This window comes from Triturus cristatus, chromosome 3_2, assembly GCF_964204655.1.
Source record: "Triturus cristatus chromosome 3_2, aTriCri1.1, whole genome shotgun sequence".
Taxonomy (NCBI): Eukaryota; Metazoa; Chordata; class Amphibia; order Caudata; family Salamandridae; genus Triturus; species Triturus cristatus.
In genome coordinates, this window is record NC_140584.1 from 986,750,079 (window position 1) to 986,775,018 (window position 24,940).

General features: G+C 47.6%; 1 protein-coding gene across 2 annotated transcripts in view; it reads right to left on the reverse strand.

The window, feature by feature from the left end:
- Positions 1-24,940, reverse strand: part of ZZEF1 (zinc finger ZZ-type and EF-hand domain containing 1) — a 1,433,434-nt gene that overhangs the window by 896,286 nt on the left and 512,208 nt on the right. For both annotated transcript variants that reach the window (XM_085649580.1, XM_085649579.1), the window contains one exon: positions 15,674-15,755. In XM_085649580.1, the coding sequence (XP_085505706.1) occupies positions 15,674-15,755 (82 nt within the window). The remainder of the gene's footprint in view (positions 1-15,673; positions 15,756-24,940) is intronic.

A 24,940-nucleotide genomic window follows, 5' to 3' on the forward strand; every position in this document is an offset into this window, starting at 1 on the left:
TTTCAAAGTTTCATATTCTTAAATCATTCCAGGAGTCGAGCTGAGAGTCCTGCAGGAACATTACAATAGCAGCCTTATATTACACTTAGCCCAGGAGGCTGTTAACCTTGTCACTTGAGTAACTCACTCAATCAATCAGGTTAGAACAAACTATAGGTCACACCACTTAGAGGACACTATCCCTCAGATTTCATAGCACTAGTGCGAAGTAGAAAGTTAGGTGAGCCTCATGTGGTGAGGTGGGTGGACCACATGTGACTGTATGAAAGACACCAATAACGGAGAACTACCATTAAGGTGAGCACTGGATGTTTCATAGATTCACATGCTTAAATCAGAATAATAATAAGTAAAATATCTGTAAAATAGTGGATGGCTGGCAAAAAAACACAGATTGGCTCACTTTACTGTAATAGAGGGCGAAGTACTGTCAAGCCCACTTCTGGATCTTTCTGTACATCTGCTTCTAGACAATAGTGCTACATAAAGTGTGGCTGTTTTACAATGTTGCTGCCTTGTATATGTCCACCAACTGTACAGTGTTGTTGCTTCTGAGATGCTTCTGGCTGAATGTGCTATCACAGGGCCTTGGAACACTCTTCTCGCTTGCTCATGACAGAAGGTTATTTCAGCTAGCACCCAGCTTGCTTAGAAATGTTTAGAAATGAGATGCTATTTCTGAGGGTGTTCCAATGCAACCTAATTGATCAGATTTATGAAGGTCTTTAGTTCTGTCCAAGAAGAATGTAGGAAATCATCAGGCATCTCTATCGCTGTGTTGGAGGGATTTTGACAGAGTGGCTTAAGTATCACTGGTTTGCTAGGATGAAAGTCAGAGGGAACTTCGAATATGAAATGAGGATTTGTTCTTAATGTGTCTGCCTTTGAGAAACTGTAGAAAGGGTTCTTAAATCGCCAAAGCCTGAATCTGACCAACCCTTCTTGCAGATGTCAAAGCTATTACAAGTGTGAATTTACATGACAAATATTTAATTCATGCCAGGTAAATTGGTTCAACAGTGTGAGAAGTTGGCCTTCTTATTAAAGTTGTCCACTTATTAAAGTGGGCACCTTGCACCAGTCCAAACGACCCTTATTGATGATTAGATTAAAGACAACCTTTATAGAAAGCTATCCTAGTGGTAGCTGTGGAGAGCAGCCTTCGCGCTAAGTCTCGAAGGAATGTAAAGCAGCTTGTTTTACCAGATCAGAACCTCCTGAATGACCAAATGAAAGGAGAACCACACAAGAGATATATAAAACATATGTATTTATTACCAAACACTCTCTACTAACCTCTTTATGAGATTAGAGCACAAAGCACACAATATTTAAATCACTAGAATGACAGTAAATAGCAGAATACACAGCGGCCTCCAGGGGGAGACCGAACCATATACTAAGAAAGTGGTATAACAACCACAACTTAACTAGACACAGTGCCTAGAGCACATAGAATCGCTGAGACCCCAAAGATCCACCCAAAGTACACAGGAGACCCACGGAGGACGGGTGCAGTGTGAGAACACAGGTGCACGTTCAGTACAACTCTATGGGAAAGTCGCAGCTAGAATTTTATAGTTTAAGGACACTTCGGAGAGGACTTTAAGCAAACCCCTTGGAACATAGAAGGTTCTAAGGCCAGCACCATTGAGAGTACCGAGATACCCGTGTTACCTATCCCAGAGGAGCCGGGTGCCTAGGGGTCAATTGGTGTCGGAAACCTTCGTCGTATTCAATGTTGTGATGCGAAAAAGTGCTGCTGCCGGGAAGATGAAGTGTCCGGTGGAATCCAAGCTTGGATCTGAGGTGAGAAGAACCTGAAAGCAGAGGGGACAGAGTCTGGGTCACTTCAGGATGACCAGGGGCAAGATAGACGAATGCCCACCGATGTCAGGTGCTTCAGGTAAGATAGGATGCTTGACTCAGCAGCCACGGGGACCAGGAGACCAAACGACGACCAAAGTCCGGAGGTGAGCTGTCCAACGAAGGATGTGGAGTGCTGGGGGGGGGGGGGGGTATTGGGGGGGTCAGTGTCCGGGTCGAACACCAACAAGCTTTGGCAACTGCAACCCACACGGGTAGAGGATACAAACTATGGTGAGGACCAGCAAAGGTCCGAGGGACTCTCCAAATAATGGAGAGTCAGGGCACATCTGGAGCAACCGGGAAAGCCCAAGGAAAGTCAAAGTTACCTTCACAGGGACCCACAGGCCAACGGACCAGGGATCGCGAAGGGACCTCGAGCTGAATCACGAAATACCAGCCCACGGAAAGCTCGTGGAGTGTAGGCTGGAAATCTTCAGTGGAAATACTGTTCGGGAGTCAGCACTACACGTAGCACAAAGCACAGCATCAGGGATCGCCAAAAAGCATATGCAGCTGCAAAAGTACTCGGTGCACAGGGGTTCAGGTTGCACGGTCACCACGAGGGATACTGGTCTTAGAATTGCTGAGAGAAAAGATCGACCTCAGAGACCTCGGGAACCCATCTCCTGTGTTGCAGAAATCTTCGGAGTCCTCATGAGCTCGGGAGATGCCAACCGGTCAGATGCGTTAAGGTCCCTGATGTTGCAGGGGAGTAACTCCTTTACTCGAGGGGAGATTCTTCAGTCGTCCAGCGAAGCGTAGATCGTCAAAGTACTTGGTTTCTGTAGCAGAAATTAGTCCAGGTAAAATCTAAAGTCATGTAGTCAGGCTTCCTACTTCATACCCAATGTCCTTTGTCCAGTTTCGCACCAGAGCAGGAGCAAATGGCTCCTGCAACCGGTTTGAACTGGACTATGCATAGGGACACCAAATGTGCCCCTAGTGCAGACTTACAAACACTCTCAGAGTGCACCCACCCAGCCCAATACACTAAATCCTGTCTGAGAGGTGGTCACACCTCCCTGCGACAGGAAACCTATTGTCAAGCCTTCACCTGCTCGAGCTTGGCTCAGCAGCAGGAGGGCAGACTCGTGTCTGTGGCTGGCAGCATCCATTTTGTGATGCCCAGGTCGAGAAAGCTGGTACCGGGTGTACCTGTGTTTCACATAAGTCCCACTAGAAGGGTGGAATCATACCTCCCACACCAGTTACTGGTGTGGAGGTATGATTCCAAGGTGTTTGACACCAAACACGACATGTTTCTAAGCAGCTGTTTTACAGTTCGCATTTACACGAGGTTATAATGCACTTAAATATATATGGTTGGCTGCATCACAAACAATCCCAGAAAATAGGTTCCGAAGGTTGCAGAGGGGCTCTGCTCATGCATGGGCACCCGCTCACATAAAACCCAGCACCCTGCCTTCAGGATTGATAAGGCCTGCCATAGGGGTGACTGATTGTTTATATGTGCAGTGATTTAGAATAGTGATAGTGAACCTATATCTAAGTAAGGGGTGCATGCACCACCTTACACAGGCTGCAGTAGCAGACCTGAGGTGTCAGTTTGAATGGCCTCTCAGGGGTGGCATAACATGCTGCAGCCCCTGGGAGGCCTCTGGGGAACCTATGCCCTGGGTACATAGTATACCATATACTAGGGACTGATATGGGTACCCCAGTATCCAATATGGAGTGTACCTAAAGTACATGCAATCAATTTAGAGGAGAAAGCAGATAGACTGATGTCCTGGATAGCAGGATCCCAGTCAGACTAAATCGAAAACAGTGATACGTCAGCAAAAAGTGGTGGTAACCATAAGAAGCAGATCCTACTCTGCTACACACAGCCCCCCCCCCCCCACCGCAGGGACATTAAACTAACCTTGACCAGTTGAGTCTTCATGTTCTAAGTGGAAACATCTGGAGAGTCCATCAGCACTGGTATGGTTACTCCCAGGTCTATGTTCCACTGTATAGTCCATCCCCTGTAGGGAGATGGACCACCTCAAAAGTTTGGGGTTTTCACCCTTCATTTGTTTTAGCCATAAGAGGGGCTTAAGGTCTGTCTGAACAATGAAGTGAGTGCCAAACAAGTATGGCCTCAGCTTCTTCAAGGTCAAAACCACAGCAAAGGCTTCCCCTCTCAATGGCTGACCAACATTAGGGGTTCAGAATGCTGTTTTTGGCTTTGCATCCTCAGCTAATCTGATTTGCCAGTAGCCAGCCGTCAGATCAAATGTGCTCAGAAACTTGGCTGATGCCAAAGTATTTATAAGTTCATCTGCCCTGGGTATTGGATGGGCATCAGTCCTAGTGACTGCATTGAGACCCCTGTGGTCAACACAGAACCTCATCTCTCTCTTGCCATTCTGGGTGTGAGGTTTTGGTACCAAGACTACTGGACTAGCCCAAGGGCTATCTAAGGGCTCAATTACTCCCAGGTGCAACATTTTCTGGACTTCAATCCAGATGCAGTCCCTGACATGATCAGGTTGCCTGTAAATCTTATTTTTAACAGGCAGACTGTCACCTGTGTCCACTTCATGAGTGCACCAGGTAGTCTGACTTGGAGTCAGTGAGAACATATGTCTGAACAGAGTCAGCATTTTTCTGCAATCAGTTTGCTGCTGGTCAGTGAGGCTGCCTGCCAAGGCTACACCATCAACTGAACCATCATCAGGGTTCTGTGAGAGCAGATCAGGAAGTCGATCACTCTTCCTCCTGTCCCCCATGTCTGCCCTGTCAACATATGGTTTGAGCCTGTTCACATGGAGCCCCCTATGGGGGCTCCTGGGCGTTCCAAGGTCCACCAGGTAGGTAACCTCTCCCTTTTGCTCAATGATTGTATGAGGGCCACTCCACTTGACTTGGAGGGCTGCTGGGGCCACAGGCACCAACACCCATACTTTCTGTCCTGGCTGATAAACAGTCAACACAGCCTTTTGGTCATGCCAGGCCTTTTGCAATTCCTGGCTAGCCTCAAGGTTTTTGGATGCCTTCTTCATGTACTCAGCCATCCTGAAGCGGAGGCTAAGTACATAGTCCACAATATCCTGTTTAGGGGGTTTGAGAGGTAACTCCCATCCCTCCTTCACTAGACATAAAGGATCCCTAACTGGAAGTCCAAACAGAAGTTCAAAAGGGCTGTAACCACCCCCCCTTCTGAGGAACCTCTCTGTAGGCAAACAGAAGGCAGGGCAAAAATATGTCGCATCTACGCCTGAGCTTTTCAGTGAGACCTTTAACCATGCCCTTGAGGGTTTTGTTGAACCTTTCAACTAAACCATTGCATTGTGGACGATAAGAGGTGGTAAATTTGTAATTTACTCCACACTCCTTCCACATAGCAGTCAAGTAACTAGACATTAAGTTTACACCTCTGTCTGATACTACCTCCTTAGGAAAGGTCATCCTGGAAAAGATTCCCAGGAGGGCTCTAGCCACAACAGGAGCTCTGGTAGTCCTAAGTGGAATTGCTTCTGGATACCTAGTGGCATGATCCACTACCAATAGTCTGAATCTGTGCCCAGATGCAGTTTGAGGATCCATGGGACCAACAATGTCAATCCCAACCCTCTCAAAGGGAACCCCCACCACAGATAGTGGTATCAGGAAGGGCTTTGTAGTACCACCTGCCTTACCACTGGCTTGACAGGTGATAGAGGAGCGACAGAACTCCTTTGTGTGCTCTGACATATGTGGCCAAATAAAGTGAGGAACAAGTCTGTCCCAGTTCTTGTTTTGGCCCAAGTGTCCTGCTAATGGGATGTCATGTGCCACTGTCAATAGGAGGCCCCTAAACTTCAGAGGTATAACCAAACTCCTGGTGGCACCAGGTTTGGGGTCTCTACCCTGTGAGTATAAGATTCCATCATCCCAGTAGATCCTATGGGACCCACTGGCACTCCCAACAGCCTCAGCAGCAGTTTGCTGTCTGAGGGGTTCAAGAGAGGGGCAGCTCAGCTGCTCCTGGCTCAGATCTGCTCTGGAAGGGCCCCCTGTCCCCAAGAACTCAACCTGATCAGGCTAAAGTTCCTCTGAGACAGTTCTTTCTTCAGGACTAGGATTATCTCCCTCAGGAGACTGATCTGTAGTCTGAGGCAGGGGACAAGACACTGCCTTACCCCTACTGCTCCTTCTCTTGGAAGGCAACTGGTCCATTATTCCAGGATCCAGGGCCTGTATAGTGGAAGGCATTTTTGTCTGTGACCTAGTCATAGCAAACACATCTGCAGGGATGCCCAACATTTCTGCATGTGTCCTGAGTTCCACCTCAGCCCAAGCTGAAGTTCCCAAATCATTGCCCAATAAGCATTCAACAGGGAGGTCTGCACAACCGTCTTAGGACCAGTTACCCCATCCCGGGTGAAATTCACAAATGCCAAAGAATGGTCTGTCCTGACATTGCTTGCTTTGGTCAATTGGTACATCTTACCAAATATGATTTGTTCAGGGGCCACAAGATCCTTTGTCACCATTGTGACACTTGCACCTGTGGCCCTGAATGAAAAGGCCTCCTTTCCATTGATCAAAGGCTGCTGTCTGTATTTGCCCACATTACTGGGACTGGCAAATAAGGATGCAATATCCATGCCTCCATCACAGACTAACACAGCCTGAGTTGGAACGCTGACTAGGCCAGAGTCCATCTCAGATCCCAGGGTTAACCCTACTAGACCTTTATTCTGTGTATCAACACTTTGAGCTGAACTAGGGGGAACAGTTGCCTACAGGGCAGTGGTGGCTGGAGTAGATTCCTTGGACTCTGAACAATCATTTGTCTAATGGGTTTTCTGTTTACAGATATGACACCATTGTGTCTGTTTGCCTTTATTCTTGTTTGATTGTGACTCCCCCCATATGAAGACTTTCGGGGCCCTTGAGAAGACTTCTGGTCTTTACCCTTCTCCACACCCTTATCTGAGGTTTTAGAATCTTGCTTCTTAGAGTCACCACCTTGGTTCTGGGTTTTCTGCCTCACCCTGGTTCTGACCCATTTGTCTGCCTTCTGGCCCAATTCTTGGGGGAGGTCAGATTAGAGTCCACCAGGTACTGATGTAACATTGACAATTATTAAGGATCTGCTCCCTCCTAAATAAATTGTACAATCCTTTAAAATCACACACTTTACTGCAAAGTAACCAGCCTTCCAGAGCCTTAGTAGCACAATCTACAAAGTCATCCCAGTCCTGAGTGGATGCTTTCTGGGTGTCTCTGAACTTAATCCTGTACTGTTCAGTTGTTAAGCCAAACCCATCAATGAGAGGACTTTTCAAGTCAGTAGTTGTCAGCATCCTCTTTTCTAACAGTGAGGAGCTTATCTCTACCTTTGTCAGCCAAGGAGAGCCACAGGATAGCTGCCCACTGCTCTTGAGGGACCCTCTGTACTTTACAGGCCCTCTCTAGTGCAGTTATCCATTTGTGGCTGTCATCCCCACTCTGGTAGGGAGACACTATCTTGTTCAGGTTCCTATGATCATGAGTATATTATCTAGCTCTAGGGACACTGTTGCTGCCACCATGGAGCTCTAGCCCCAACCTTCTGGAAGTTCTCTGGAGCTCTAGGGATTCCCTGTCTAAGGCCAATTGTTCCCTCTTGATTCTGAGTTTGGTCATCTCATACTCAAGTAACTGACACTTCTTCTCATAAGAGGAGTCCCTTTTATGAGAAGCACAGGTCCCTACAGAAGTACCTGAATGATTAGATTTCTGAGAAGAAGATCTTGATCTTCTGGTTAAACTGTGTACTCTCCCTGGTGGAGTAAAGAGAGGGCCACTGGGGCCTTCTCCCCCACCTGAAGGAAGGAAGAGTTGGATTTTCCAGGTTATAATCACCTTGATCCTCCTGGTCAGTGTTTGAGTCCACCTCATAGAAGTGTTCACTTCCTGCTCTGTCCTTATCTCCTGTGCCACTCAACTTGACTGCCTCATCAGACCCTAGGATCTTACTGAGGTCATCTAAAAGCAAAGTCTCTAAGAGACGGGTGCTTGCATATCTCCCGGTCCTCAGTTTTCTAGATGCACACATAGTTTTCAAATTCCTGAAATGAGAGATGGTCATACTTAGTTGGCAAGAAGCCACTGGCTTCTGGCCTAGAAGACATACTAGTGTTGTGGTGTAGGCACCTACCTAACCTAGTGGGAACTAAACTCTCTTGAGTTTGAGAAAGGGTGTGCTAGATCCTTGACTTCCCAACTCCAAGTTCAGTAGAACTTACTTATTCTAGTCTTGATTTATATGTACCGAATACCTTTAGTGGTTTTCAGTTAATCACTCAATTAGATTTATCTGGTAAATCAATAGCAAGATTGAATCCCAACCACTGCACACTAACATGAGAAGTTGACCTGGTATATGAGGTCCACTAATTAAAGTGGGCACCTTGCACCAGTCCAAACAACCCTTGATGATTAGGTTAAACACAACCTTTATAAAAAATTAGCTATCCTAGTGGTAGCTGTGGAGAGCAGCCTTCAGGCTAAGTCTCGAAGGAATGTAAATCAGCTTGTTTTACCAGATCAGAACCTCCTGAAGGACCAAATGAAAGGAGAACCACACAAAAGATATATCAAATATATGTATTTATTACTAACCTCTTTATGAGATTAGAGCACAAAGCACACAATATTTAATCACTAGAGCGACAGTAAATTGCACAATACACAGCGGGCTCCAAGGGAACACCGAACCATATACTAAGAAAGTGGTATAACAACCACAACTTAACTAGACAGTGCCTAGAGCACATAGAATCGCTGGGACCCCAAGGAACCACCCAAAGTAGTGACACAGGGGACCCACGGAGGACGGGTGCAGTGTGAGAACATAGGCGCGAGCTCCGTACAACTCTATGGGAAAGTCGCGGTTGGAGAGGACTTTAAGCAAACCCCTTGGAACATAGAAGGTTCTAAGGCCAGCATCCTTGAGAGTACCGAGATACCCTTGTTACCTATCCCAGAGGAGCCGCGTGCATAGGGGTCAAGTGGTGTCGGAAACCTTCGTTGTTTTCAATGGCATGATGCGAAAAAGTGCTGCTGCCGGGAAGATGAAGTGTCCAGTGGAATCCAAGCCTGGATCCGAGGTGAGAAGAACCTGAAAGCAGAGGGGACAGAGTCCGGGTCACTTCAGGGTGACCAGGGGCAGGATAGACAAATGCCTACCGATGTCGGGTGCTTCAGGTGAGAAGATAGGCTGCTTGACTCTGCAGCCACGGGGACCAGGAGACTTCGACGACCAAAGTCCGGAGGTGAGCTGTCCCACGAAGAATGTCGAGTGCTGGGGGGGTCTGTGTCCGGGTCGAACACCAACAAGCCTTGGCAACTGCAACCCACGCGGGCAGAGGAAACAAGCTACGGTGAGAACCAGCAAGGTCCTGGGGACTCTCCAAGCAATGGAGAGTCAGCGCACATCTGGAGCAACCAGGAAAGCCCAAGGAAAGTCAAAGTTACCTTCACAGGGACCCCACAGGCCAACGGACCAGGGATCGCGAAGGGACCTCGAGCTGAATCACAAAATACCAGCCCACGGAATACTCGTGGAGTGTAGGCCGGAAATCTTCGGTGGAAATACTGCTCAGGGTCAGGACTACACGTAGCCCAAAGCACAGCCTCAGGGATCGCCAAAAAGCATATGCTGCTGCAAAAGTACACGGTGCACAGGGGTTCAGGTTGCACGTCCCCACGAGGGATACTGGTCTTAGAATTGCTGAGAGAACAGATTGACCTTAGAGACCTCGGGAACCCAACTCCTGTGTTGCAGAAATCTTCGGAGTCCTCAGGAGCTCGGGAGATGCAAACCGGTCAGATGCTTTAAGGTGCCTGCTGCTGCAGGGGAGTAACTCCTTTACTCGAAGGGAGATTTTTCAGTCGTCCAGCAAAGCGTAGATCATCGAAGTACTTGGTTTCTGTAGCACGGTTTAGTCCAGGTAAAATCTAAAGTCCTGTAGTCAGGGTTCCTACTTTATACCCAAGGAAGGGGTGGGACAAACTCTTGGGACCCACCTATGGGAGGGTCAGGTCAGGACAGAGGAGTGGCTACACCCATGTCCTTTGTACAGTTTCGCGCCAGAGCAGGAGCAAATGGCTCCTGCAATCGGTTTGAACTGGACTATGCATAGGGACACCAAATGTGCCCCTAGTGCAGACTTACAAACACTCTCAGAGTGCACCCACCCAGCCCTAATACACTAAGTCCTGTCTGGGAGGTGGTCACACCTCCCTGTGACAGGAAACCCATTGTCAAGCCTTCCCCTGCTCGAGCTTGGCTCAGCAGCAGGAGGGCAGACTCATGTCTGGCTGGCAGCATCCATTTTGTGATGCCCAGGTCGAGAAAGCTGGTACCGGGTGTAACGGTGTTTCACATAAGTCCCTCTAGAAGGGTGGAATCATACCTCCCACACCAGTTACTGGTGTGGAGGTATGATTCCAAGGTGTTTGACACCAAACACGACATGTTTCTCAGCAGCCGTTTTATAGTTAGCATTTACCGCGATGTTATAATGCACTTAAATATATATATGGTTGACTGCATCACAAACAAACCCGGAAAATAGGTGCTGAAGGCTGCAGAGGGGCCCTGCTCATCCAGGGGCACCCTCTCACATAAAACCCAGCACCCTGCCTTCAGGATTGATAAGGCCTGCCATAGGGGTGACTGATAGGTTTACATGTGCAGTGATTTAGAATATATATAGTGAACCTAAATCTAAGTAAGGGGTGCATGCACCACCTTACACAGGCTGCAGTAGCAGACCTGTGGTGTCAGTTTGAATGGTCTCTCAGGGGTGGCATAATACATGCTTCAGCCCCTGGGAGGCCTCTGGGGTACCTATGCCCTGGGTACATAGTATACCATATACTAGGGACTGATAAGGTTACCCCAGTATCCAATCTGGAGTGTACCTAAAGTACATGCAATCACTTTAGAGGAGAAAGCAGCTACACTGGGGCCCTGGATAGCAGGATCCCAGTCAAACTAAGTCGAAAACAGTGAACATCAGCAAAAAGTAGGGGTAACCATAAGAAGCAGATCCTACTCTCCTACAAACAGGGCTTTTTCATAAGTTAGGAGAGGAAAGTGTTTAGCTGTCATAGCACTGGTGGGTGTCTCACTGGTGGAAAGGCTTAGATGGGGCCCTTCATAAATTCTTTTATTTGCCGCTGGCCAGTGAAGAATGATGGTTTATTCGACTCTCTTCTGAAATGGGAAATTGCTGCCACATGAACTTTAATTGAGGCACGTGAAATCTCTGACTGTGCTAGATTCAACAAATATGATAGTATCTGGTCCATTAGTGCTGACAATGGATTACATTTGTGATCTTTACAACAGAGACAGCGTCTTTTATATTTTGCACTGTCCGTCCTGTTTATTAACAAAACCCTAGCTTGTGCAAGTATATTGTTGCATTAAACAGGAAATTCTAGGTAGTGAAACACATTGTATTCAGGAGCCAGTCATGTCATTTCGTCAATGCTAGTACTGGATGAAAAATCTGGCAGTTGAAGCAGAACAGCAGCAGCGCTGATGGTTTTAGTAGCATTTGCAGTGCTTCGAACAGTAGTAAGTGCTCTCTGAACCAGCACTGCCTCTGTTATGCTGGGGCAATTAAGATGAGACAGCCTAGATCATCATCTCATCTTATTCAGTTCTCTCTGGATAAGGGGAAGCAGAGAAAATATGTAAGCAAAGATCCCCAACCATGGGGTTGAAAACGCATTGGAGGTTGATGTGTCTGGCAAACAAACCAATGACACGTTTCCCCCAACACTGAAAGATCTTGTTCAACTGCCAGTGATTTGACTCCCATTCGTAACAAAGTTCTCCACACAGGCTAAGTGTGTCTGCCCAGTCATTGTCTTCTCTAGGCAAGTGTCCCATTGGTATCATCATTTGTTGTTGTATCGCCCAATTTCACAGATTCTGCACCTCTGTTGAGAGAATTTTTGATCTGGTTACTCACGGTTAACAAAGAACATAATTATTGTGTTGCCGTTGTGCATCAGAAATGAGGATACCTACAGTTTTGGAAGAAATTACTGTAGGCCCAATTTCACTGGTCGAAGTTCCAACACATTAATATTTAGCCACTTTTCAACTTGACAGCCAACTCTTGGGAGATGTGCTCTCTAAGCTTCCAATGACATGTCAGTGATCATTATGAAATGTGCCGGGTCCAGTTTGGACAAGAGACCTATGCGTGTGTTTTGCTTTTGTGTCTCAAAGGGCAAGGCCGTTTTAATTTTGGATGTTGTGCCGAAAAACTGTATCAAGGAATGCAAGAGGACCTAATTCCTAAAAGTCATTTGAAATGACACTTTCTTTGAATGTGATTGGCAGGATCCTGCGGGCGCTGCAGTCTTTCTCCTGAAGAAAACACTTTTCCTACAACTGTTTCGAGTACCACTACCAAAACTCCTATCTGCTTGCAGAGAGTCACTGATTACTTTTCCCTATTGAGGATAAGCCCACACTATTTTAAAATCTACCGATAAGCTTGTAGAATGATAGGAAGCTCTTTTTATCAGCCAGTTGTGCAGGTATTGAACTATTTGGGGGCCTTGCTTTTTTAGACTGCTGCTGGCATCAAGCACTTCACGTAGATATTTGAGGTGGATTTCAGTCCGAATGGTAGCGCCTGACATTTAATGTGGCAAGCAGCCACTTCAAAATATTTTTAATGTGTGGGGTATGTGGGCACACAGAAACAAGAGGCTTGGAGCTCTATGGTTATCATATATTTTCCCTCACATAGAAGTGGGAGGAAATCCTCCAAAGACACCATGCAGAATTTTTGAGGTAAACACTTAGCTGGTGTCAGTCTAAAAATCGGACTCCATTCTCATGACTTGTTATTAAGAGTAAAACAAGAACAGAATACTGAAATTCATTGGAAGTTGAACACCAATTTTATTGCTCCTTTCTGCATAACGGTGAGGATTTGGTCTTGCAGCAATTGTAAATGCTGGCATTGCGTTCTGTATGATGGTGTTGGAAGGTGATTCTGAACAATTTTGCAATGTATGGCCATATTGTACCAGGTCCATGGCCCAGGGATCTATAGTAATAGACTACCACTCCTGCAAGCAAGACAAATTCCCCCTCCTCCCCCCACCAGGAACTTCTGAATTGTATATGAAGTGTACTGTGGCCAGTACCTGTTTAACATCAATATCTTCTGACTGGGCATTGCATTCTGCTTAGGTTGCCACCCTTCCTTTGGATTGTGCTCTTGTATATAATGATGGTAGCGTCCATTTCATAGGGGGGTGCGATCAGATTGACCATACATTTGATATTGTGTTTGATACAGTTGGTCTCCGTCTCACTGGTAGTTTCTTCTGCATGCTAGTTGCTCTTGGCCTTTGCATTTTCAAAAACACTGCTGTCTCCTTTAGCGATCTAGCATTCTCAGTATCGGACTTTATGTTCTGGAGTGCATCATCAACATGATTATCAAACAGTGACTTTCAATCAAATTTCATATTTAGTATTCTGCTTTTCACTTCAGATCTAAAGGATGTGCAATGGAACTAGCTCTACATATGCAATACTGCTACTTCAGATAGTTGTCTGAACCCAGACATTGCTACATCTGGTGCAGTGTCAATTTTGGTTGTTGATGCCTTTTCCCTCTTAGAGGAGGGGTACTGGTGCTTTTCACTTATCCTCAGATAAGAAGTCCAGGAAGGGGGTTGATATCCAACCCCATTGGCTGATCGAAATAGCCTAATATTGCCAATGAATTAGCTGTTCTGATAGACTGTTTCATCCATATCTGACATTCCTTTTCCTATATTATCAAGGTGCCTGCAGTCACTCCGAGATGCAACACAAGGTGTTAACAGGTTCCTTGATCTTCTCTGTCACACTTGTAACAAGACCAAGTCAGCTTGCAGATGCCCCATTAGAAAGGTGTGTTCCCTAGTGCTTCTTATTTCTTATCTAAGCAATTAACTACCACTGCTACTGCTGCTGGTATTACATTACTTTCAGGTGCTCTTTCAACATGTGGTCAATAATGGGTATGGTCTTAAACTATTTTGGTGGGTCTTCAAAGTCATATAAAAAGTCGTCCATATCTATTGTTCACAAAGGCAACTCAATGTGACTGGCAGCTTTTTCAATAAGCATATAAAAATTCACTATGTCATCTGGGCTAGGTTCAGCAGGTTGTGGAGAATCTGTCGGTGGAACTATAAATTCATCACATAACATATAAAACAAAGTGGATATGCTTTTAACGACCTGCACATCAAAGTGTCTCCTTAGTATATAGTTCAACAACAGTAGAAATGAATCAAGTATTGAGTGCAACTTTGGTGTCCAACGCTCATCCACCTAGGGCGCCAAACTCTGCATTCACAATAAGTGGAACAGATATAACTTTAACAAAAAAACACCATAGCACATCATGTGTGAGTTACTCTCATCCTCCGTGCAATCTGCACTCTTCAATGAATGTTCTTGTATTACAGAGTTCCCAATCAATGAGGATCACGTAATGTAGATCAATCAAAATTTATTCCTTTATATAACATAGTGCTCCACAGCCGACGCACGTTTCGACCGATCAGGGCTTCCTAGGATCCTATGCATGGACGCTGATTACAAGTTTACGGCGCAATGGAACCTATTATGGCTCCACAACTAGGGTGAATACAGAGGACTAGGAATGGATACAGAGGACTAGGAATGGATACAAGACATGCACGACGAGGTGCCGAGATTTAAACGCGAATCTTACATTAAGTACTTTGGATATTGGACAATGTATTTTCGAAACTCACACCATCAGAGACAAATAGGGTGTGAAATATATCGCCAGTGCTCCTTGAGGAAGCCCTGCTAGGGCGAAACGCGCGTCGGCTGTGGAGCACTATGTTATATAAAGGAATAAATTCTGATTGATCTACACTACGTGATCCTCATTGATTGGGAACTCTGTAATACAAGAACATTCATTGAAGAAGAGTGCAGATTGCACGGAGGATGAGAGTAACTCACACATGATGTGCTCTGGTGTTTTTTTGATAAATTCATCACATTCAGGGCTTCTTGTGTGGTGTGAGTCTACTCAAACGTCCCTATCCTCATGGTCTTCATCAGAAGTCTGCTACCACGTGACCGAGGTACTAGACATAATTGGGTGTCATCTGAAAATAAATGACAAGAGATGTGGTTGATGACATCTAATTGTAGGGCAGTGTGGGCAAGAGTATTTTGCGGCGTTGCCTTGGTGTAGCTCTGCTGTATGGAGATGAAGCTGTAAATGTCAGTGCATTCAGTATGATGTTCCGGGAAATTAGAGAATCAAGCGAGGCATGTGCTCCATAGGCTGATTGCTTCTTTGAATTTTTTTATGAGTCATTCATGGTTCAACGTTTCGAAGGCTGCTGAAAATTTAAGAAAGACTGGGAGGCATGGGTCACAGTGCATTTTAGTTTTTTAACCTTTGGAATAGTGTTTCACAGTGCTGATGGTCCTTGGTTGTTCCTAGGGTAAACACAAGATATTGCACCACAACAGACTTTAATCCACTCCAATATGCTGTATTTCATGTGATTAAAGTTAATGGCACCATACTTATGACCCCTGGTCTTATTTCAATTTCCACTCACATAAATTCTCGACTTCAAAATTAATTCTAGTTTTAGATGACACTGCTATCAATACCTAGCAACGAAGATCATCACTAGCGGTTATTTGTGGTTACCAACTATGAGATCTTACAACTTACATAAAACAGGCACAGAAAAATACTAAGAGATGTTAAAAAAATAAAATAAAGTATAAACCCACCTTCGGCCATTTTTCAGTACCAACTTTTGTATCATAGCGAACTTTTACATCTCGAGCATCAGTAAACTCCAGGTAATCATATCTGTAAGAAAGACAATTTGATTACTTATACTCAGTTGCAAATGAATTAAACATTTATGTGAAATCTTAAAACTCTTTAAAGCCAAGTTGAATTCTATTTGATCTTTATTGTGCTAATTCAATATATGCTGCTATCTTTGCAAATTGAGATGATCTAAAGCTCAACTCAACATGAGCAATTTTATGGACTTTGTAGTTGTAAGGATCATTTAATTTTAGCACACTTAATACCCATGGACTGGTTTTGGATTTCGGTGTACAGAGTGACAGGATCAAAAATCCAAAATAACGTATAGTCCTGAGAGTGCATACAATATCAAAAATTAGCTCAAGTGAAGTGCAATTGGAGCTATTAATTTGAAGTGCCCCTTGATTAATAATCCTGATTTGCAATAAATCATTCAAATAAAATAAAGTGTTTTTTTGTTTAGTTTATTAATGCTATAATACAATTACATTATTTGATTTGTGTGAGCAATGCTTTTGTTAAAATCTATGCAATTGTTAAGTAATTAGTAAATAAACCCACAAAACATTATTCATCATATGAGTATAACAGACATAAAAACACTACAAATATACTGTTCCATCTTGCTTTTCCCCACTTAATACCAATCACACAAGTTGCTACTTGTGTAACGATATATCTGTAAGAGACATTAGTTAGTGATAGATTCCTTACCTTAGAATAATCCCCAGGCGTCAGTCTGGATCCGGAACGTTTTCTGCTTAGCAGTACCCCTGCGCGCCAGTAGGTGACACCGTGCGGCTCCGCCCCCGTCACTGGCATCGTGCGCGCCGGGACGACATCACGGAGGCTATCTAGGCGCCACCCATGCGCGCCGACGTCAGTTCTGTACACAACTTTCCACGCCGAAACGCAGAGTCATAGAAACTGACCTTTGGTGCATAAAACTAGGGCCCTAAAAGGGGATGACCTTAACCCTAGTAATCAGTTCGCAGAACGGGGAGGATGGGTGGAGCGGTAAGGAATCTATCACTATCTAATGTCTCTTACAGATATATCGTGACACAAGTAGTAACTTGTGCATCTGAAAGAGACACGTTAGTGATAGATTCCTTACCTTAGAATAGATACCCCAGCAATACCAACCCCGGTGGAGGGTCTGCAAACAAGATTACACCAGAAAGTCACGGAGCACAGAACGGCCAAAGAAGCCGTCTTTCCGGACCTGACTGTCAAGGCAGTAGTGCTTGGTAAACGTGTGCCGCAAGGCCCACGTAGCTGCCTGACAAATATCCTGTAAGGGGACACCACGCCCCAAGGCAGTAGTGGCTGCAGTTGCCCTGGTCGAATGGGCACGCAGTCCCACGGGAGGCTCCTACTTGGGGAAGGAGTAACAGGCTTTGATGCACAAAACGACCCACCGGGAGATGGTCCGTTTGTGCACCGCCCAACCTCTTTTGGTGCCCACGTAGCCAACAAAGAGCTGATCATCCACCCAGAACTGCTGTGTACGCTGCAGATAGAATGCGAGCGCACGTTTCGGGTCCAGACGGTCGAGCCGCTCCTCTTCCCTTGAAGGATGCGGAGGTGGAAAAAAGGTGGGCAAAGTGATGGTCTGCCCGATGTGGAAGGGCGTGACAACCTTTGGCAAGAAAGAAGGACGTGTCCTCAGAACCACCTTGTCCGGATGAACAGAAAGGAAAGGAGGTTTGGAAGAAAGAGCCTGGAGCTCACTCACTCTCCTGGCAGAGGTGATAGCTACCAGGAAAGCCGTCTTGAGAGTAAGAAGACGTAAGGGACAGTTATGAAGGGGCTCAAAGGGAGCGCACATCAGAAGAGTCAAGACAAGATTCAAGTCCCACTGAGGCATTATGAAGGGCACAGATGGGAACGCATGCATTATGCCCTTAAGAAAACGGTTAACAACCGGGGGGCTTAAAAAGAGAAGGCTGATCTGGAAGCCGTAGAAAGGCAGGGATGGCCGAATGATAACCTTTAGGAGTTCCCAGAGCAGAGCCCTGCTGGGCCAAAGAGAGAAGAAACAGAAGAACCTCAGAAAGAGGGGCAGAAAGGGGAACCCCAGTCTTAGCTGTGCACCATGCCACAAATCTGTTCCACCGACAGGCGTACACCGTTTTAGTGGCGGGACGCCTGGCTGCCAGGATGATATCACAGACTTCGGGAGGAAGATCGAAAGGTGTCAACTGTCGCCGCTCAATCTCCAAGCATGGAGGTGGAGGCTGGACAGGTTCGGGTGGAGGACCGTCCCCTGCTGCTGCGACAGAAGATCCTCTCGAAGAGGCAGATGGATTGGGGGATTGATGCTCATACTGAGTAGCTTGGGATACCATACTCTTCGAGCCCAGTCCGGAGCCACAAGAATAACTTGGGCCCGGCCACTCCTGATCTCCTTCAGCACTCTGGGCAGAAGTGGTATAGGCGGAAAGGCGTACAACAGAATGCAGCTCCACTCGAGACGAAAAGCATCTCTGAGCGAGTGCCGCCTTGGAAAATCTAACGTGCAGAACTGATGACACTGCGCGTTCTCTTCGGTGGCGAATAGATCTAACCAAGGCTCTCCCCATCGCAGAAAGAGACCTTGCGCCACGTCCAAGTTCAGACGCCACTCGTGATCCACCATGCACAGTTCGTCCGCCCTGGCGTTCAGAGAACCTGCCAGGTGTTGAACCTCCAAGGTAATGCCTTGATGTTCCAGCCACGTCCAGAGGCGCAGAGCCTCCTGACATAGGGTCCACGACCCCACCCCGCCCTGTTTGTTGCAATACCACATGGCGGTGGTGTTGTCCGTGAACACCTGCACTACACTTCCCCGGAGAGAGGGAAGGAATGCCTTCAGTGCAAGCCGGATCGCCCGCAGCTCCAGAAGGTTGATATGGAGCTGGGACTCCGCCGGAGACCAGAGGCCTCTGATCTCCGCCTCTCCCATGTGGCCTCCCCAACCCAGGAGGGACGCATCCGTCACTACTGTGTACTCCGGATGGGGAAGGGAGAGGGATCTGCCATTGACCCAATCGCGATTCGTGAGCCACCACTGCAATTGCCGTGCAGTGCCCTCCGAGATCTGGACATGATCGGACAGGTCGCCCTGATGCTGTGCCCACTGGAACATCAGGTCCCACTGCAGAGCCTGCATATGCCATCTGGCATACGGTACCAGCAGGATGCAGGAGGCCATCAGGCCCAGAAGCCAGAGGGTCATCCTGACCGATACCCGGGATAGAGGCTGAAAGAGTGGAACCATAGCCTGAATATTCCGGACTCGCTGTTCGTAGTCTGGAGGTGGGAGACAACTGCCTGGGGCGAACCCGCCTTCAACAGCCAGTCGCCGAGGTAGGGGAAGACTGACACCCCTGACCGGCGCAGATGAGCTGCGACCACCGCCATCACCTTCGTGAACACCCGAGGGGCGCTAGAAAGGCCGAAGGGGAGCACGGCAAACTGAAAATGCTCCTGGCCCACCGTGAACTGCAGGTAACACGGAAGGGCCGGCAGGACAGGAATGTGAAAATAAGCGTCCTGCAAGTCCAACGCTACCATCCAGTCTCCAGGGTCCAGGGCAGACAGGACCTGAGCCAGAGTCAGCATCCTGAACTTCTCCTTACGGAGGAAGCGATTGACGTCCCGGAGGTCCAAGAGGGGGAGCAGGACCCCCTTGTCCTTTTTGGGGACCAGGAAGTAGTGGGAATAGCAACCACTCCCTACTTCCTGATCGGGAACGTACTCGATGGTCCCCTTGGCCAGGAGGGCCGTGACTTCCTGACGGAAAAGAGGCAAATGATCCCCCGACATGCGGTGGTACTGAGGTGGCATGGCTAGAGGGGAGGACAGAAAGGGGAGCGAATAACCTTGGCAGATTATCTGCAGCACCCACTTGCCCAACGTAATCCCGCGCCAGTGGCGGAGGCGAACCCTGCCACCCACTAGCGTGGGGTGCCCCCTGAAGCTCGGATTAGGAAGGTTTCGAGGCGGAAGCAGCGGGGGTGGAAGTGGACTGCCCCGCACGCTGGTTACCAGACTCACCCCTGCGGAACCCACGTCCGTGGCCTCGCTGAGGCTGGTTCTGCACAGGCTTGCTGGAAGAGCGCGCCTGGGTACCCCTGCCCTGGCCACGAAAGGAACAAAACCCCGTTGTGGCTGGAGTTTTAGAGGAAAGACCCAAAGACTTGGCCATGGCACGAGAGTCTTTCAAGCGCTCCAGGTCATTGTCAGTTATCACCAAAGAGGCGGGAGCCATCCAAGAGCATGTCCATGAGCGAGCTCTGGACATCGGGTGAGAAGCCAGTGGAACGCAACCAGGCGTGGCGCCGCAACGCCACCGTAGTGGAAATCGCCCTGCCCAACGAATCAGCGGTGTCCAAACCACACCTGATTGCAAACTTCGCCGCATCCTTGCCTTCCGCAATTGCTTTGGAAAGGACAGCTTGGACCTCCTCAGAGCACTGAGGCAGAACCTCCGCCACCGAATCCCACACTGCGTGGGAGTAACGGCCCAATAAGCAGGCGGTATTAACCGATCTCAACCCCAAACTGGCTGAGGAGAACAACCTCTTGCCATATTGGTCCAGCCTCTTGGAGTCCTTATCCGGCGGAGCCAAGGGAAAGGCACTCTGCGATGTCGAGGCCTGAATGACCAGGCTCTCAGGCGTGGGGTGAGTGGTCAAGAAGGCGGGATCACCAGGCGCCGGGCGAGGATGCCTAGCGACGTTCTTATCCACCGGCGCCCCCGAGGCCAGCCGCAACCAAGTACCCAAGAGGACTTCGGTAAGGGCCCTCATTGAAAGGGAGCAGCGGCTCCAATGACGTAGACGCCGTCTGGAGCACCTCCGTAAGGAGGTTGGTCTTAAGGGCCACCATAGGGAGGTCGAGGTGGAGAGTCTCCGTGGCTGAACGCACCACCATAGTGCAGGAAGCGCCCTCCTCCATAGTAGGCCGAGGCGAGGCAAACCCCGGGTCAGAAAACACATCAAGTTCACCCGCATTGTGAAGGTCATCCACCCAATCCTGCTCGGAGTCACACTGTCGCGCAAGGGGGCCTCGGAGCCGTCCCAGTCCTCATCCGGCTCCGGGGTAGAAGGAGCCGGTCGCGGCGGCAGGACCGGAGCTTGAGAGAGGGCCAGCGGCACCAGGAGCGGCGCCGGCCAGGGCCCAACCAGAGCCGCATCCCAATGAAGATCCCTGGGTAGAACGGAATTGGTCCGAGAACCTAGGCAGGGGAAGGATAAACGGCACCCAGTGCGGGGCCTGTGGCGGAGCCAGGGGCGGCACTGGGGCCGTAGCCAAGGACAGCCACGGGGCCGGAGCCAGCGGCGTTGCAAATTGTGGCGCCGGGGCCAGAGCCACGGGCGCTGGATCCAGTGGCTCCGGGGCTGGCACCGGAGGCGGTGCCGCTTGGTAACAGGATCTGGACACGGGGCCGCGGGGCCATCAGGCGCACCGGCGGGAGCCCAAGGCCTAAACAGGCAGTTATAGGCAGCAAGAAACTCTCGCCGCTGTTCGGGTGTCGCCGATGGACCCGGGTATAGCGGGTAGGCCGCGGGACTCCCAGGCTCCAGAGGATCGGCAGGGGCAGAGCCTCTGTCCCCCACGTCCACCTCCGGGGAGCGACGGGGGGGGGGGGGGGGGGGGGGGGGAGGGGGTACAGACGTTGGACGACTTCTTATGGCGTCGCTTACCGGAATCTGAAGGTGAAGACTTGGAGTCCGAGGAGCGATGGCCGCGGTCCCGCGAACGGCCCCTAGACCCGGAGCGGCAGTGAGAGGAGTGCCGGACGTCCAGCAACTTCCGGCGCCGCTCCCGTAATGCCTTCGGGGCCATGGCACGGCAGTCCCGACAATCCCGGGAGTCGTAATCTTTCTCCAGGCAGTAAAGGCAGATATCATGGGGGTCCGCCACAGACATATTACAGTGGACAAAAGTCTCCAAAAAGTGGTCAAAAAATGACCGAGGTACGTGCTCAATCCGGATCTGCGCTTTCGGCGGAGAAAAAGAAAGAACTGACGTCAGCGTGCATGGGGGCGCCTAAGTAGCCTCCGTGACGTCATCACGGTGCGCATGACGCCAGTGACATGCGCAGAGCCGCACGGCGCCGCCTACTGGCGTGCAGGGGTACTACTTTCCGGATCCAGACTGATGCCTGGGGATTACTCTAAGGTAAGGAATCCATCACTAACGTGTCTCTTTCAGATAAGCTGGACACAACAAATGAAAAAGTTTCAATAGAACATACCAAATCCTTAGGTCAAATCTGACAAAGTTTACATGGCCGGAAATCAAGAGCAAAAGCACACAATGAAGCAGGACACCAACCCAACATGTTTTTAATTAGTCAAACCCTGCAGTACATGGTTGATCACTAGACTTCATACTAGAAATGTAGCATGCAAACCCAGCAATGTATAAATCGTGTATGCCAAGTTAATTGATTGCTGCACACCTGCCTTTAGTGCTTGTCCCATTACTTCTCAAATCATTAAATGCAAGGCGACTTGGCAGAAGCGCAAAACAGGAAGATCTCTGTGCCATACCCACAAGATGATACAGCCTTGATAAAGGACAGACGGACTGAAAAGGAGGCAACAGTCCCTGGCTCTGATGAGGAAGTTGAAATACTCTTCACACATCAAAGGTGAAGCCAGTCCCAAGTACCAAAGAGGGCTAACCAAAAGTGTAGCTGGTTACAGTTCAAGATTCCGACCTGATTCCTAAACTCCACAAGAGCTGACAACCTAAATGCCCTGTTGAGCTGCCTCTTCCTGGAGTGCACAAGAGCACAGACAAGGCCTGGGTTGAGTATACTATTCTATCAATTAAGTCCTCCCTTATCTCCTTACTCACGACTGCATTTGGAGCAAAAAAGGAATAAAACATTGTGCATGTATAGGCGTCACATCACATCAAAGACAATGAACAGGCAGAAGGAGCACACCTGTTATCACATCGTAGATCCATGACATGGTGCTAGAAGAGGATAGAGGCCGAAGCAACCGAGGACCAAAAAAAGACAAGTGCCACACAACAGAGAGAGAGCAGTCTGTTATGATCCAATAACGAATACACCATCACACGGTTATAGACAGGCAATTTTTGATATGTAGCTAAGTGAGAGAGGACATTAAAATAAAAGACACTACCAACGTACTGCATTACTGAGAGGGTGATGGGCTGGGGAACTTTAGCTCTTTGTAGATTCAAGCACCACTTGAGACAACTGAAAGAGTCGATCTCAGGCACATAACTGCAGCTAGGCTTTCGTAAGCTTCAAAAATTAGCCATCAAGCAAGTTCTAGACACCTGAGGCTTTTAGGTATTATTAAGAGTGAAGGGGCTATATCGGAAGGTGACTGATGGAAGAGATGCAAATGAAACAAAATGCAAGACCTAATGCCTGAAGGTTCTGGGTAAAACATATAACATTTACATAGTCTTCATAAAGTAGCTGGTTTGGTCAATGTAGAAGGTAGGAGTCTTAGGCATACAATGTTTAAGGTTCAGTGTTACTTGTAGTGGTTTCACCTGATCTTTAACTTCAAAGGATGAAGTCAGGAAGCACTGAGAGGTGGGCGGCTTAATGGGGGTCTTTTTAATTTCCCCATAAGGGGAAGGTAATTCCACTACTGTTGAATGGTCTTCTATGTTTTTCAGCAGGAGGCCCTCAACTAAGGTAGTGCTGGCAAGACTGACTTTGATGACATAAGCAAGGCAAGAATTTCTCTACTATTCTTGTTCTATTTCAAGAATTTATAAAAGTCTTGAAATTGGGTGGAGGATGCTGGGTGGGAATAGGTAAACCTCTTCAACTTTAATTACGCAGAAAATGTAATGTGGTCAAGGAGTCTCAAGTTAGAGGACATACAAATTAGTGAGCACCACATCTGCTATACCTTCTACACATTTATGTGCATGGATCTAATTGATTTACCCCACAAGACCATGATGGAGATATATTTTCAATGTGCACCGCTCCAAGAGAATGGGAAGGTGCTCACCATTCAAGGTGGAGGCTAAGGATGAGGTTTGAGCATCATTTTGCAGGCAAAGTTGCTTGGCCAGATGGCGTTACAAGGAACACAATGGAATACAATGTAGATTGTGTACAGTGCCATGGCTCAGCAGAAACACTGGAGTCCTAGAAGCCCCCAGAACCTCCAGACTTTCATGACGTCATTCGTCAAGATGTGTCACATTGCATAGCTAACGGCAAATTCCATATGTGATGCAGTGAAGACCTTTACGATGGCCAGAATCATCCCTACGATGAAACCAAGCAGGATTAGTTCACTGAGAATCCACGTTTGTAGATGCTATTGAGTTTCTGAGCTAGACCAAACTGTGCTCAGATGAGATAGTTGTCTGTGTAAGCATCGCAGAGGACCCTCTATTGTTTCGCAAAGGTTACCATTGGAGGCAGGATCTTCCTAAAGACCCATGGTGAAGCAAGGAGAACAAATGGCAGTGCAGTGTGCTGGTGGTGCATGCTTCTCACTGCAAACTCAAGGAAATAACTGTTCCTTTAAGGCAGGTACTTGAAAGTAGGCATCTTTTCCACTGCAGACCCTGCGACTGTGAAACTCCTTCCCCACCTCTCTTCGTCTGACTTACTTTCTGATGCACTACAGAGGCAAAATGTAAATATATTTATGAAATCGCTATTTTATCAAATCCCAGGTCAGCATTATGAACTTGTACAATGAGAGGAACTAATTGAGTGCAAACATCAGTTTGGGACAGAACAGCTTGCATAAAAAATTGCTGCCTTGCTTTACAGTACTAGTGGACTTTGGCTTTGTTGCAGCCACTCAATTATTCAGCCATTACTATTCACATGAGTCAGACCTAACTTCTTTTACCTACAGAAGCCCTTCTACATTCTAGGGTTTCCCAATAAGTAATAACAATTATCTAAATATTGTAATCATTTTCTGAGAATGAGCATAACTATTTTCACTTTGGCGCATAGTAATTAGTTTCACTATGGCATACACTACATTAATTCAATGTAGCACACACTACAACATCTACTGATCGTAATGCATGCTTTACATCTATCTGCAATTTTGATTTACTGATTTACTGTTGGCAAAGTCTACACAGCTTACTATGGTAGGCTCTATATCATCCTAGGGTGGTACTTACCTCCTAGAGAGATACCTACCACCCATACTGATCACTAAAGTCAGTGTGTTGTTAATTTCCACTAC